Source organism: Apium graveolens, unplaced genomic scaffold (genome assembly GCF_009905375.1).
Source record: "Apium graveolens cultivar Ventura unplaced genomic scaffold, ASM990537v1 ctg7544, whole genome shotgun sequence".
NCBI lineage: Eukaryota > Viridiplantae > Streptophyta > Magnoliopsida > Apiales > Apiaceae > Apium > Apium graveolens.
The window spans coordinates 47256-63858 of record NW_027420410.1 but is presented as its reverse complement, the minus strand read 5'-3'; the positions used below and the strand labels follow the sequence as shown (position 1 = coordinate 63858).

Genomic DNA, 16603 nt, shown 5'->3' with positions numbered 1-16603 from the left:
TATCTAATAATTAAATAAACAAATAATTAATAACTAAATTTAAGATTATTCCAACATTCACCCCCATAATCTTAAATTTACGAAGCACTTTCTCTTCGCCTGTGATGCACTTCTCACCACCATCAATTTTGATGCACTATCTCATCAAAAACACTTTGGAGCATTTTCTCTCCAAAAACACTTTGGAGCACTTTCTCTCCACAACTCTAAAATAAAATTTCTTTCATGGCCTCTTGTGTCATGATATCTTTCTCATTATTTCCACCGCTCATGTTCCTCCTTCATTTTTATTCTTGCTTCTCTTTTCTTTTTCCACGTACCATTTCATCTTGATATTTCACTAAATATATATGGAGAAATTTTTAATGCCATTTGAAATCTCAGATAAATACTTAATATATATATATATATAAATGTATGTATTTTTATAAGAGTCTCACAAGCCCTAGAACATATAGCTCTGATGCCATGTTGAAAAAACTTAGAGAAAAAGACACCTACATTTTTTTTGCAGAGAACTTATACTGCTATATTTCTTGTTTTCTTTTCTTCTCCTAAAACTCAAGGTAAACTAGCCATTATATAGGCTTTACAAACATATTAAAACTAACTATTACTAAAACTAACCACTACTAATTAATGGGTAAATTACATGTCCATAATTTACTCCATAACTCCACTACCCCACTACTAAACAATTCTAAAATAATATTTTTCTCTAATAATTAATCATTGCTAAATATCTAATAATTAAATAAACAAATAATTAATAACTAAATTTAAGATTATTCCAACAATTTTACCATACATATACCAACTTTCACATATAAAAAAGTGCTTAGTGTTGTTATTTTCATGTTTAAATATATATCTACCAACAGATTTGATGTACATTAGGGCCAAGGGGGTAGATTATGAAATAATCACCTCTCCTTTTGAATTACTTTTTATCATACTAAAAAATTATTTGTATACATTGTAAGTAGCTATTCTACCGTTAGGAGAATGCACAATTTTATAGAACAAAAAATAATTGCATTACTATTTATTTTTCATGTGCAAGCAAATATACTTAGTATTTTGTACAAATATTTGCTCTATATATGTTTAAAGTGGCTAACTATTAGCTTTTTGTGCACGAGATCTTAGCTAGTTGGTGATCAAGGCAGGTGTATGGAGTTGATTTCCATCACCTTAATTAGAACCAGAACATCCAAGAACTAATCAAACTAATCATTAATCTTCTATCAAATAAAGGTGTTTTGAGATATTTTTATTTTTTTCATTATGCTATGCTTTGAAATAAAAAGGTGTAGGTTATAAATCAAAGGCTAATTTTATAATTTTGTTTTGAAATTTGTATTCCTGCTTTGAAAGTTGCTTTGAATCTTTATCAGTTTTCAACATTATATATATATATATATATTATTTTGAAAGTTACATTTTTGCTTTGAAATTTAGAATTAAGCCACTTTCGTTATTAAATTTACACTAAACACTTGAAAAATTAAACTCATGTACACACTTAACTTGAATAAAGTTTCATTAAAAAAGTTATTTCTTACTTATAAAATTATGGTTGTATATTAAATTCTTAATATTCCATATCTAAATTGTTTAATTGCATATTTGAACTTCATAAGTAATATTTCACATCATCTCTTTAAGTTTGTAAGACAATTTTAGGATAGTTCTCATGAAATAGACAACTTGGTCATGTTTGTAATACCATGGTACAATTGATATTGATAATATATGAAATAGACAACTGACAACTTGTTAACGTGGATAGTTAACGTACAATCGAGAACATATTTGATAAAATGGATAACGCTTGTTAAATAGGGTTGATATGTAAAATCAAATTATGACCCCGCATAAAAATATTCCATACCCTAGCAACCTTTTTTTGGCTTCACATATATAATATTTTGTCACTTTAATTAATTGCTTTCTATGTTTTAAGTATAAAATTATAAATAGTGATAATTTTTTTTTATTTTTTTATCTTTTAATTCATATCCAAATGACATTTAAGTATTTTTTTCTCTAAAATTAGTTTGTAAATTTATCGTAACAATACAATGTATTATGTGAGAAAATTCAGACTTTTTTAGAATATAATGTAGAACCATTTACTTTACCAAAGTCACAAAATTCACAATATAATATAAATTTGTCAAAGGAACCACATTGTATTGGCTAGTATGCACCGAGATTGAGGTGGCAAGCATTGGCTAGTATACACAGGGGATCGAGGTGGCAAAATATCCTATACAATGGTGGCTCGAGGCAAAAATACCATAAATGACAAATCCTCATAGAAATAAACTGACTGGTTTTTCAAAAGTTCCGACATCGACACTCCTCCCCGATCTTGCTGCGAATTATAAAACTCGACATGTCGAGGTATAAGATTTTCTAGCCAAGCTTCGACATCGACGGATTGTATTTTTTTTAATGTGGTCCAGGATATGATGAAAAATGCAAGAGTAAATTCATATACATCTCATATGGTACCCACAGAAGAGAAAGTAAATGCTTTCCTGAGTCGCGGTTCAAATACAACAAAATCTAGAAGCTAGTGCCATGGCCTTTTACAAAAAGTATGACGTAGAGAACCAAGAGGTAAAATCTTAAAAGTTCTCAATTTAGATTTAGTAGTGTTATTTTAAAGCGTTTTAACATCATATATATTTTAGGCTATAAGAAAGGTTCAAGAAAGTGGCGATGAAGACATCAAAGCCAACCCCGGGATCAAACTCTTTGTGCTAACGAACGAGGGCATCGAAAAAATTGAACTTTGAGGGACAAATTTTTTGTTATATACATGAATGATCAAAAGAAAAATATTAAAAAATATAGGCATAAAATAAAATTTAGGGGCCCAATTTTTAATTTTTTTTTGAAAAGATCACTTAAAAAATAAGATATATTTAGTACTTAGTTGAACAGACATAAATATTATTGATATCTTACTTTTTATCATTCTTTCAATTTATTATCCCACCAAAAAAAATTGCTTGGAGCTTTAAATATCTCTAGGTCGACTATGGATGACACCACCATCAGCGGCAACGAGGACGAAGATGAAGAGGATGTCGAGCTTGGCGAAGACGAGGAGAGTGGCGCGAAAAGAAACAGTGGTGCGAAGAGCGCTATTCAATTTTATTTAGTTTTTGGTTTAACAATGCTTTGAGCTATTATTTGAATTTTCATGTATACATTTAGTTGTCTGTGCTTCGAACATTGTCTATTAATTTGATTGCTTGCTTAATGTAGTACAATAAGCAAATGTAGTTACTTTAATAATTGGTTGGTTAATGTATATCGTTTTTATTATTTTTGGGTGTTGTTGACATTAATGTTAGTTGGTTATAATTGTGGTGTATTTGGAGTTGATATTCTACGTATTTGCGTAGGAGGAATGTCAATTGTAGAACCCAAAAAAGTTATTCTAGAGCCAATACCGGCTTATCTGCAGAAATAACAATCAAAATTAATCAGTTGCGGGCATGAAAAACCGACCGAATTAATAACATAGCGAGTGGATTCATACAAAAAATGACCGTCTCCTTATGAACGGTAGGTATAAGTTGGTCGTTTTTGAGTTTAACACTAAAAAAATGTTGACACGATATCAACCAATTCAGGAGCTCATAGGCATTTTTCTTGTAATATTCAATTGTTATCGATATAAAACGACCGAATTATTGATCGATAATTCCGTTGGATTTAATTGACGTATAAGGACATTTGTTACTGAACTCATATTTTTAATCTAGAATGACGAATTTGGCGTTTATCCTGTTTCTTTTAGTTGGAGTTATCATGATATATATATATAATCTACTTATATAATAAATGTCATGAAATAAAAAAATACAATATACAAAGACAAGGAGACCGGTCCCTCACCATGCATATATGGCCAAAAGGTAAGTGTAACATCCAACATCCACACTACCTTCCTCTTTATCGCTTCCTTGCACCTAAATTTTCATTAAATGTGACTTTTTGAGATATTTTCTAAATATATTTACTTATAAAAGAAATGGTTTTTAAATTCATGTGTACCTCCAACCTTCAATAATTTGCAAAACAAATATATAAGAAATAATTATCTAATGTGGGGGTTTCATGGTTGAAAAATTGTTATAAATATGAGAGTATGTATTGAGATATGTGTTACATATATATGGTACCTACAGATTTGAGCTTTTGTATGTTTTTCTAGTAAAAAAATAAAAATCAATTTGAGTTTCCATAAAATCTAGTCCTGCCATGGCTTCTTCTCCAACAGCTACGTCTAAAAGAAGAGGGAGATAGCTTTGGGGAAATCCAAGTAAGATCTGCTGTATATATTGTGGGTGCATGTTTGTGTATGAATTAACTGTCAGTTTATATATATTTTTCTTTTTCCCTTACCTGGAAATTTCAAGGAGATGAGTCAGACTGGTTTTTGAATTGTTTTTCGATTGTTTAATTTGTTCATTTGATGGTTTGGGATATGTGTATATATGTAAATAACAATATGTAAATGACAGGTCCTGATGCAGAGTTTGTAGCACTTTCCCCGCAGAGTCTAATGGCAACAAATCGATTTTGGTGTGAGGTGTGCAATAGAGGTTTTCAAAGGGAGCAGAACTTGCAGCTCCACAGAAGAGGACATAATTTTCCCGGGAAGGTGAAGCAAAAGACAAACGATGAAGTCAAGAAAAGGGTTTACATTTTCCCTGAAGTTGGTTGTGTTCATCATGATCCCTCAAGAGCACTAGGAGATCTGACTGCTATCAAAAATCATTTCTCTCGAAAACATAGTGGCAAAAAAAAATTCGGCTGTGATAAATGTAAGAAGAAGTTTGTTGTGCACGGTGACTGGAAGGCTCATAATAAGCTACAAAGGAATATATTTGTGAATGTGGAACTACTTTCTCCAGGTGATCGAGTATATTTGGTTTATCTTTTAGTGGTGCTCTAGGTATAATTAATCGAGTTTGTGCTTGAAATTTTGAATTGATCTAGAATTATTTTATGGAATCTCTTTATCACTATAATATGTGTTTTGAAATTGAATACGAAAAGAGTTTGAAAAATTCTCTTAAAATAAATTACAAGAATGTAAGCCTAAATTCAACTGCATAAATTCAACCGACCTAAATTCGACCGATTTCGCTTGTTTTATTGGGCAAGGCTAAATACAACCGCCCACGGTTGAATTTAGTAATAAATGCGACCGGATTTTCTGTGCGGTTGAATTTGACTCCATCAAAAAATGGTGGAAATTTTCCCGCCAACTGAATTATTTAGCGCTCCTAAATTCCACTGCTAACGGTCGAATTTAGCCTTACCAAAATGGCAGGCTATTTGGGACCAAAAAAAATTTGCTTTAGCGATTTTATTTTTATTTCTTATGAGTTGAAATAAGCCCTTATTTTTATTTCTTATGAGTTGAAATAAGCCCTCCAAAAAATTAGTATCTTTGCGAGGTTATTATATTCTCGATATTATTATGAGTAGTGCTACGTGCACAAAATTGTGTAAAAAATTTGCACAAAATGCCATGACAATTGATTTTTGATATTTTAATTGGGACTGTTGATGTGAATACATGTGCCATGGGAGTTAAAACCAAACACATATCATTTTGTACATAATTTTGTATACAATTTTATGCGCCAAACATTTTCCTATTATTATTCTTTTTATCTTAGACTCCATTTCTTTTCTTCTTTACAACATATTAATTATAATTTCGTACTCTAAGACTTGGAATTAAACCAGAATTAGAAATAGTGCACATTTGACCATAAAGATCTTGTTTTAAATATAGTTTTCTTCATGTATTTATACCTACAAAATATAGTTTTCTTCGTGATATTCTTAACAGGGATTTTCTTCGCATGGGAAATGGGATGAACAGCTTGAGTGGAGGTGAAGATCAGAATGGTGGTAATGGAATGCTTTAGGTCATCAGGACTCTCTTCCCTTCCCTATCTCATTGTAAATTGTATTTTACTGAATTGTACTGATGCTTTGCCATTTATGACGTTAATATAATTACTATATGGAGTTAATTTCCATGACCTTATAACTTGAATATCCAATAAATAATCCAACTAATCATTAATTTTCTCTCAAATAATGGTATTTTGGGATATTTGTGTTCTTTTTTTTATTATGCTCTACTTTGAAGTGAAAAACGGCTGTTTTAAATCAAAGGCTAGTTTTATATTTTTTTCATTTTTTTTGAAAGTTGATTTAGATCTTTATTAGTTCTCAACTTTATATATACATTTTGTTTTAAAAGTTGAATTTATGCTTTGAAATTAAGAATTAAGTCACTTTTCTTATTAGATTTACACTAAATACTTGTACAATCCAGAACATATACACACTTAACTTGAATAAAATTTAATTAAAAACATTAATTTTTACATATGAAATTTTGATTATATAATAAATTCCTAATATTCCAATGTCTACATTGTTTAATTAAATATTTGAACATAGTAAGTAATATTTCACATCTCTTTAAGTTTGTAAATTTTTTATTCAATAGACAACTTGTTAAAATTTGTAAATTCTAGAGTACCATTAATATGGGACAACTTATTTAAATACATAATTCTAGGGTACCGTTGATAAAATGTTAGATAGAGGCTATGTGTAGAACCAAATTATCACACTCCATAAAAGTATTTTGTGTCATAACAACCTTTTCTTTGACTTGTCATATATAATTATATATCACTTTAATTAATTGTTTTCTATGTTTTATAGAAGCTATATGAAATGAATTAACTACTTATTTTCATATGAAGAAATTAGGATAGAGGACAACCTTTGTTTTGTGTAGTAATTTAAATATTTTAAATGATATAAAGAAATTAGGATAGAGGACAACCTTTGATTTGTGTAGTAATTTAAATATTTTAAATGCTCATTTGCATTCATCGTTAATTTAAAGATATAGTACTTAAATTTTGTCATTTCCTCTTTTATATCTTTTACCATTTTTTTGAATTTCAAATTGGTTTTATGTCACCTCTGCTGCAACAAACCTTATTCACATGATATTTTTATGCTAAAGTCGTTACAAACGGTTCAAATATGATAGAAAAATTTAGTCATTTTTTTTGAAAATTAAATTAATATTTTTGTTAAAAGTAGAGATTTAGTAACAAATTCCTATGTTAATTTCAACAACATAATTAATTGCAAGAAACATGGTCCCAATTGTGATTTGATATAACTAATAATGCCTGATAACAAGACTAATCCTAAGTTAAACGGAAAAATAATCAGAAATACAAGGTATAATGTTAGATATATTTGATAATGTTATGTGTAATATGATTTGTGTTTAGTTTTCAAATCAACACTTATACTGAAGACATAATTTAATATATCAGAACTTAAGTGATCAGAAGATATTTTTCAGCAGATAATATCAGGACTTAAGATGACTTTCAGATAAGGCGGACCGCTGATTGAAACGAAAGAAAATCGAGACTAAGACTGAAAAAATTGTGCATGAAGAAGGAATTCTATGAAGAATAGAATACTTGGATGAAAAGATAACTGGTTGATATATTTTAGGAAGCAGAATTATATTTCATATCAATTAGAAGATTATCTTGTAATTGTGTATTATATAAACACAGACATACAGTTTACACTAGAAGTGTTACATCTATTTAAATTTGCTCATTTAAAATCTTTATAGTTTTTAACTTATATAGTATATATTTTGTTTTGATTTGGTAGTTTCATTTCTGCTTTGAAATTTATAATTAGTGTAAAATTTTATATCTATTTAAATTTGGTAATTGGTTACATATACTATTTTACCTGCTGGGCTCATGAAATAGTTAACTTGTTTTTACATAACTGTAGGGTATATGGACAAGGGGCATTAAAGTAGGGTTAACATTGATAACCAAATCACCCCATAAGCATTGGGCTGCCCTAACAACCTTTTCTCTGGGGGAAATCATTATATTCATTTAACTCAAATATACAACCTTAACTCAAATATAATAACTCTAACTCAAAATATATACATTTGTGACTCAAATGTTGCAACTTTAACTAAAATTTATTACCTAATAGTTAAACACCTACACCTTTAAATCTACAACCCGAACTCAAATATTATGATTAAACAAAATATCAAACTTTAGGCTAATCAAAATATAAAAAGTACTCCCTCCATCTCATATTATGCGTCTTTTTTGGATTTGTGCCGGTCAAATTGACTTAAGTTTGAGTGAAATTGATTAATAATTAATAATTGAACAAAATATAAAAATTACATCACCGGAAAGTAGATTTAATCTACTTTAACATATATAATTTTTAGTTTTTTGAAAAAATATATGAGTAATGTTTAATCGTTAGACAAAAGTTGGTAAGTTTCACTTCTATAAAACGAAATGTGACACATAATATGAGATTGAGGGAGTATATTACACAAACCCACAACCCTATATTGATGCTAAATAAACTATCAACAGTTAAGGTTTAATAAAGTGTAAAAGTGAACTAAACAAACAAAATATTTACTATATTAATTTTAAAATAACAGTTAATTTAACTTAATATATATTTTTTTCAAATAAAAAATATGTAAAAAAACCAGGAATCTAAACAAACAAAATCATAACTATATAATTATTTCAAAAGAAAATTGCATTTTGCACTCCTTAAATTTTTCCAAAAATCAATTTTGTATACCTACTTTCAAATATTGCAGTTTGCATCCCTTTCTTTGAAATCCGATTCAAATTGCACCATTTTTTGCCAAATTTTCTCAAATTTTTAGCCCAAATTCTTGTCTTCAATAACATAGTTAATCTATTCTTGAAAAGGAAATATGAGATATATTCTACGAGACAACAATTATGATTAAATGATTTGGTAAAAATGGTGGATGTTGAATCGAATTTCAAAGTAGGGGATGTGAACTTTAATTTGTATAATTTAATTTAATTTCTACTATTTTAAAATAAAAACAATAATATATATTTGAAAATAAATGTTACAAGGGTTTTTTTAAAATACCCAAGTTTAATAATATTTTTGCAAAAATACGGTTATTTTTTTAAAAATTGCAAAAATATTTTTTTATTTGTAAAAAATACTATTTTTCATTTTTTTGTAAAAATATGGTTTTTGGAAACTCGAATCAACTGAACCAGTTTCTGCAATTACATGCAACCAAAAAAACACCATTCAACTAGTTGCATATATGTTTGATTTTGTTGATTTTGGTAGAGTCCGAATTTTTGGAAAAAAATTGAGAATATAGTAAAATCGCAAAAAAACTTTGAAAAATTAGTATTTTTGGTAATTTCTCATATTATAATTAACTCAACCGTAAATTGACATAAAACTTGTAATGTGCACTTTTTAGGGCAACATGCACACTGGTATACAAAAACAAAAATAATATGCACCTTCCTTTTTCTTTAAATTTAGTTAAAAAAGACTTCACTTTTTTTTGCTAACATGCCCAGTGTATTGTATACAAAAACAACACGCAACTTCCTTTTTTTAACCTGTCGTTGCACAGAATAATTTAAACTTAACATCTTGGCCAACTTAAAATAAATATTAAAAATGTCATGATGATATTTTTGGGTCAAGAAGTATTCTCGACTACCCAAGGTTCCGAGGCAAGGATGTGGACGGGGAGCCGCCGTGGTTTCTCGAGAGGGAGCCGCCTTGGTCTCTCTCGAGACAGACATGAGATATCAATTATTACATATAAGAGTATTCTAAAGAGTTCTATTTATTTAGCTTATACTTGAAAACTTGTATATTATTACATATACCCTAATTAAAAATGAAAAAAATGATACATAAACTTGTAGGCCAATAACCGTTAGATAAACGGTGACTCATAATATTGAATCTGTCAGCAAATTCAAGACAATTATAAAAAGAGATGAGGATATGAACCTATTGTTGACATATTAACATTCTTAAATTTGTATGCAACCCATGCTATAAGTTGTGACTTAAGTGTGACTATATATACTACAAGTATCAAGGCCTTTATCGGCCAAAAGTAATTCAATAAAAATCAGCCGGTATTACCCACTAGAAATTGTAGTCATTTTTTTGGTTTATGAATCGTAAAAATGGTTGCTTTTAGTTATAATCTACGAGACTTATTTTTACTGCAATTCATGTAACCCTTATGCCATTGCGTACATTATTAATGCCAATCATCCAAACATGTTCATATCACTTACAAGCCACAACACAAAAATATTAAACTAAATCAAATCATAAACAATAAAACATACTATCAAACTATTAGACTATTAATAACCCACATAATACATAATGATATATATTTGCGGATTAAACCTTAATTCCAACAATTTAAATTCCCCTCATAAACAGTAATAAAATTAACAAAAGTTTAGAACAAACTAGCGACCTAGGCGCCACCGCTATTGCGTACTACATCCTCACTGTCGCCCTCCGCGTCTTTGCTGTCGCCCTCTATATCCTCCCTATCCTCCTCGCAGCTCCTGCTGGTATTTTTGCCACAGCCTTGTCGTGCCATCTCTGACGCCTATGTCCATAAGTTAGAAACTTTGTAAATAACTAAAATAGCTAAAATTTGTAATACAAAAATATGTAAATATTATAAAAAATATCTCAAATGATAAGTGTATAATTTATCTATTTGTCTTGGGCCTCATAACCTAGGTTCATATTGTCCAACCAAAGAGGTGGCCCGCAGCCGCTACCCTTAGGGTGCACACTCGGTAAATTCCACAAGCTCACGCAATAGCCTGGAAATATCAAGATAATAGTCTGCAAATCACGTGAACCAAGATAAACTACACTTAAGCGTTAGACTCTGGTTCATGAGGCATAATCATTAATTTTCCTCCCGTGAGATTCGAACTTGTAACCAAAAGGATAATTATCCCCACTTTAACCAACTGAGCCAACCCTTGTGGGTGCATTTGAGAAGGCTTGAGCACTACTGGAGAGATAGGCTGCATCTCCATTGGCCATGGGTCGCTAAATCAGTTAGATAAATCCATGCGGCTATAATGTCTCATGTTAACGTGTAGTGTGGAACCCATGTTGATTGTGTGTTGTTAAAAATATATGACAAACGGATTTATCTCCGCGGTCCTTGTGAGATAAAAAGATGATGACATAATTTAAGTTACGAAATTGAAACAGGTGAGAAATGTGGTGCTAGCTAATTTGAACAAATTTTTTTCTTCTTTTTGATTATGTTATTGGTCAAAATGAGTTGTCCTATATGCATAAAATGGAGGACAAAATGACATAATATTTCTATTATTCTCTAATTATATTTCAATGTAGTACTAATCTCCTAAACTAATAAATTAATCATTTTTGCTAATAAAATAATTAACTTTCACTATTGTTTATTTATTAATTTTTTTCAATTTACATTGTGAATAATTTTTTAGGGGCCATTGAGTTAAAGATAATTGCCTATGAATCATATAATTAATATGTTCATATAATTAATATCAAAATCATATGTCATTTAAATATATCTTGTAATTCAAAGTTAGAAGAATGAAACTGACCAAGACATTCAAAAAGTAATAGAAAATCCAAAATCCAGCTCGAATCTATATAATAAATGATAAAAAAAAGTCAGTGGGACCTCATCCCCAGCTGCAAATGTGGCCAAAGGGGCGTGCATAATCCATAACATTACCATTACCTTTCACCACCTTCCTGTTTACTACCTTCCTGAATACAATAATATGGTGAAAGAAATGCTTTTAAATATTTTTTTAAAATTAATTGTTGCTAGAATTAACCCTGGAAGGTACCTGAGTCAAGTGACCATGGTTAAAATGTTATTATAAATTTGAGAGAGGATACAAATAGATCACATACATCCCAGGCTTTGAGTATTCTTCTACTACAAATCAATTTATTCCAGAGCCAATACCGGCTTATCTGCAGAAATAACAATCAAAATTAATCATTTGTGGGCAAAAAAAAACCGACCGAATTAATAACATAGCGAGTGGATTCATACAAAAAATGACCGTCTCCTTATGAACGGTAGGTATAAGTTGGTCGTTTTTGAGTTTAACACTAAAAAAATGTTGACACGATATCAACCAATTCAGGAGCTCATAGGCATTTTTCTTGTAATATTCAATTGTTATGGATATAAAATGACAGAATTATTGATCGATAATTCAGTTGGATTTAATTGACATATAAGGACATGTGTTACTTGACTCATGTTTTTAATCTAGAATGACGGATTTGGCGTTTAGCCTGTTTCTTTTAGTTGGAGTTATCATGATATATATATAATCTACTTATATAATAAATGTCATGAAATAAAAAAATACAATATACAAAGAAAAGGAGACCAGTCCCTCACCATGCATATATGGCCAAAAGGTAAGTGTAACGTCCCACATCCACACTACCTTCCTCTTTATTGCTTCCTTGCACCAAAATTTTCATTAAATGTGACTTTTTTGAGATATTTTTTAAATATATTTACTTATAAAAGAAATGGTTTGTAAATAATGTGTACCTCCAACCTTCAATAATTTGCTAAACAAATATATAAGAAATAATTATCTAATGTGGGGGTTTCATGGTTGAAAAATTGTTATAAATATGAGAGTATGTATTGAGATATGTGTTACATATATATGGTACCTACAAATTTGAGCTTTTGTATGTTTTTCTAGTAAAATAATAAAAATCAATTTGAGTTTCCATAAAATCTAGTCCTGCCATGGCTTCTTCTCCATCAGCTACGTCTAAAAGAAGAGGGAGATATCTTTGGGGAAATCCAAGTAAGATTTGCTGTATATATTGTGGGTGCATGTGTGTGTATGTATTAACTGTCAGTTTATATATTTTTTTCTTTTACCGTTACCTGGAAATTTCAAGGGGATCAGTCAGACATATATGGTTTTTGAATTATTTTTCGATTGTTTAATTTGTTCATTTGATGGTTTGGGATATGTGTATATATTTAAATGACAGGTCCTGATGCAAAGTTTGTAGCACTTTCCCCACAGAGTCTAATGGCAACAAATCGATTTTGGTGTGAGGTGTGCAATAGAGGTTTTCAAAGGGAGCAGAACTTGCAGCTCTACAGAAGAGGACATAATTTGCCTGGGAAGCTGAAGCAAAAGACAAACGACGAAGTCAAGAAAAGGGTTTACATTTTCCCTGAAGTTGGTTGTGTTCATCATGATCCCTCAAGAGCACTAGGAGATGTGACTGTTATCAAGAAGCATTTCTCTCGAAAACATAGTGGCAAAAAAAATTCGGCTGTGATAAATGTAAGTAGAAGTTTGCTGTGCACGGTGACCGGAAGGCTCATAATAAGTTCTGTGCTGCAAAGGAGTATATTTGTGAATGTGGAACTATGTGATTGAGTATATTTGGTTTATTTTTTAGTTGTGCTCTGGGTGTAATTAACCGAGTTTGTGCTTGAAATTGTGAATTGATCTAGAATTATTTTATGGAATCTCTTTCTCAATATAATATGTGTTTGGAAATTGAATACGAAAAGAGTTTGAAAAATTCTCTTAAAATACACTACAAGAAAGTAAGCCTAAATTCAACTGCATAAATTCAACCGACCTAAATTCGACCGATTTCGCTTGTTTCATTGGGCAAGGCTAAATACAACCGCCCGCGGTTGAATTTAGTAATAAATGCGACCGGATTTTTTGTGTTGTTGAATTATTTAGCGCTCCTAAAAATGGTGTGAATTTTCCCGCCAACTGAATTATTTAACGCTCCTAAATTCCATCTCTAGCGGTCGAATTTAGTCTTACCAAAATGGCACGCTATTTTGGACCAAAAAAAATTTGCTTTAGCGATTTTATTTTTAATTTCTTATGAGTTGAAATAAGCCCTTATTTTTATTTCTTATGAGTTGAAATAAGCCTGCAAAAAATTATTATCTTAGCGAGGTTATTATATTCTCGATATTATTATGAGTAGTGCTACTTGCACAAAATTGTGTACAAAAATTTGCACAAAATGATATGACAATTGATTTGTGATATTTTAATTGGGGCTGTTGATGTGAATACATGTGTCATTCGAGTTAAAACCAAACACATATCATTTTGTACACAATTTTGTATACAATTTTATGCACCAAACATTTTCCTATTATTATTCCTTTTATCTTAGACGCCATTTCTTTTCTTCTTTACAACATATTAATTATAATTTCGTACTCTAAGACTTGGAATTAAACCAGAATTAGAAACAGTGCACATTTGACCATAAAGAGCTTGTTTTAAATATAGTTTTCTTCATGTATTTATACCTACAAAAAGGTTTTTTTTCAAGTATGTATCTTAATTAATATTTACTTATACAAAGAATGTTATTTAAAGATTAAATAATTACTTATAGCAGGCCTGGAAGTTTTACCCATCATCGTTCAATTTGTGAGGCTCTTAAGGAAAAGATGGCGAGGCACACAACAAATTGCACCCCCTACAGCTGCATGGCTTCTGGCATTGTCGCCAATGCTAGTAACACTAGCTCCACGAGCCTGGGCCCTGCTGGAGGTTTACTAATCCCATGGAGCCATCAGCAACTCTTAACTCCCCTGCTTGGACAAGGGGCCTCAAGCCCTTATTCGTTTTCTCGATCACGTCATGGTTTTCTATATTCACGTTCGAAATGACCATAGAACCCACAGTTGAAACATTTGATGTTACGCTTTTCATGACCTCCACGTCCTCCATCTCGATTATAATAGTTACCACCACCTTGATGTCTTGACGTCTCAGTCCTTTCTTTTCTATATTTCTCGGCCCAGTCTTCATTGGTCATAAGTAGTTGCCCTTCTCCAACCTCGCGTTTCTTCCATTCATCTTCAGTTAATAACAGTTGTTTGTTTACGTGCTCAGTTAATCATTTTAGACGTTCTTCATGGGCCTTAAGGGACCCAATTATTTCTTTAATAGTCATGACTTTAAGATCTCCAAATTGTTCGATTGTCGATGTAATTTGGAGAAATTTTGGAGGCATGGCTCTCAAAAGTTTCTTAACCACATACGACTCAGCCATGTCCTCTCCCAACTCACGTATCTTAGTAACCAGGGCATTCAACCTCATACAAAAATCATCTAACGCCTCAACATCTTTCATCTGCAGAGCTTCAAACTCTGCCTTCATTGTCTGTACCTTAGCTTGTTTAACCCGATCTGCACCTAGACACATTGTTTTGAGTGCTTCCCAAGTCCTTTTAGCTGTCATCTTCTCTACAATAGTGAGCAACATATCATCTGGAATACTTTGATATATTGCTGCTAAAGCCATTTTATCTTTCTTCTCTTCTACAGCAGCTTTAGGGTCCTTCAGTACAATAACTTCCCAAACACCATGTGCTTCCATAAAGACTTTCATCTTTAATGACCACGCTGTGTAGTTACTTTTTGTCAACATCGGGTAGTTCAGTCCCAACGTACTCTCCTTGCTTTTGTTCATCTCCATAGCCATTACTCCGGGCATATACTTTGGCATACACCTTACTCAGGCTCTGATACCACGTGTAGAACACAGAATAGATATACACACACATGACACAATACACAGAACAAATATTGCAAAGGGAAAAGTTTTGTTACTGAACTTGAAAAACTTACAGAGAATAGAAAAGAACTGCTACTATTTCTAACGTTGCAACTGCAACTTAAACTCCTAAGAATTAGCTACTACTCCCACTAATCCACTAACTCTCCTAACAAACTAGAACTACTCAGAAGACTAAGTCACAACTCCTACAAACCAGGAAGCTGACTGTTATTCAAACTACCATGCTATGATTAAATTCCAACATATTTTACAATTTACGGATATACTTTGTTATCAATTGCAAATTTTAACAAAATGCTGGTAGAATATTGGTTGGTCGTAAAGTAAATAACAATGTTTTGGGGATCTACAGATGAATGTTGAGAGTGAGTATCGTAATAGGCTTACCATGGATTTTCTTGGATTGGGAACTGGGATGAACAGCGTGAGTGGAGGTGGAGGGGGGATGATGATCACAGTGGTAATAAGACGACCAACTCATGGGACAGGGAAGCTACCATATCAGCTGAGGCCAGGCCTTTCATTCACCACTGTAGCCCTGGGTTTTCAAGCCATCCATGCTTCAAGGCAGGCTCCTGTGTCCCTCTCTATCTTAATGTTTATACACTCTATGTTGTTTTTTAGCAATATGTACGATATGTGTTTGCATGACTGTATAATTCTGTATAAAGTAAGGTCTATGTAGCCAATAGCCAAAAAATATGGCAGATTATTTTACCATACATATACCAACTTTCACATATAAAAAGGTGCTTAGTGTTGTTATTTTCATGTTTAAATATATATCCACTAACAGATTTGATGTACATTAGGGCCAAGGGGGTAGATTATGAAATAATCACCTCTCCTTTTGAATTACTTTTTATCATACTAAAAAATTATTTGTATACATTGTAAGTAGCTATTCTACCATTAGGAGAATGCACAATTTTATAGAACAAAAAATAATTGTATTAGTATTTATTTTTCATGTGCAAGC

General features: G+C 31.1%; 1 protein-coding gene across 1 annotated transcript; it reads right to left on the bottom strand.

The window, feature by feature from the left end:
- Window positions 1-14940: 14940 nt before the first annotated feature.
- LOC141704193 (uncharacterized) lies at window positions 14941-15528 on the bottom strand. Its single transcript, XM_074507495.1, has one exon. It carries the CDS (start codon window positions 15526-15528, stop codon window positions 14941-14943), a length of 588 nt encoding a protein of 195 aa, XP_074363596.1.
- Between the last annotated feature and the right edge of the window lie 1075 nt (window positions 15529-16603).

Bases quoted from the DNA above. Each gene is read 5' to 3' on its own strand.
- LOC141704193 (XM_074507495.1), bottom strand. From the start codon at position 15,528: ATGGCTATGGAGATGAACAAAAGCAAGGAGAGTACGTTGGGACTGAAC.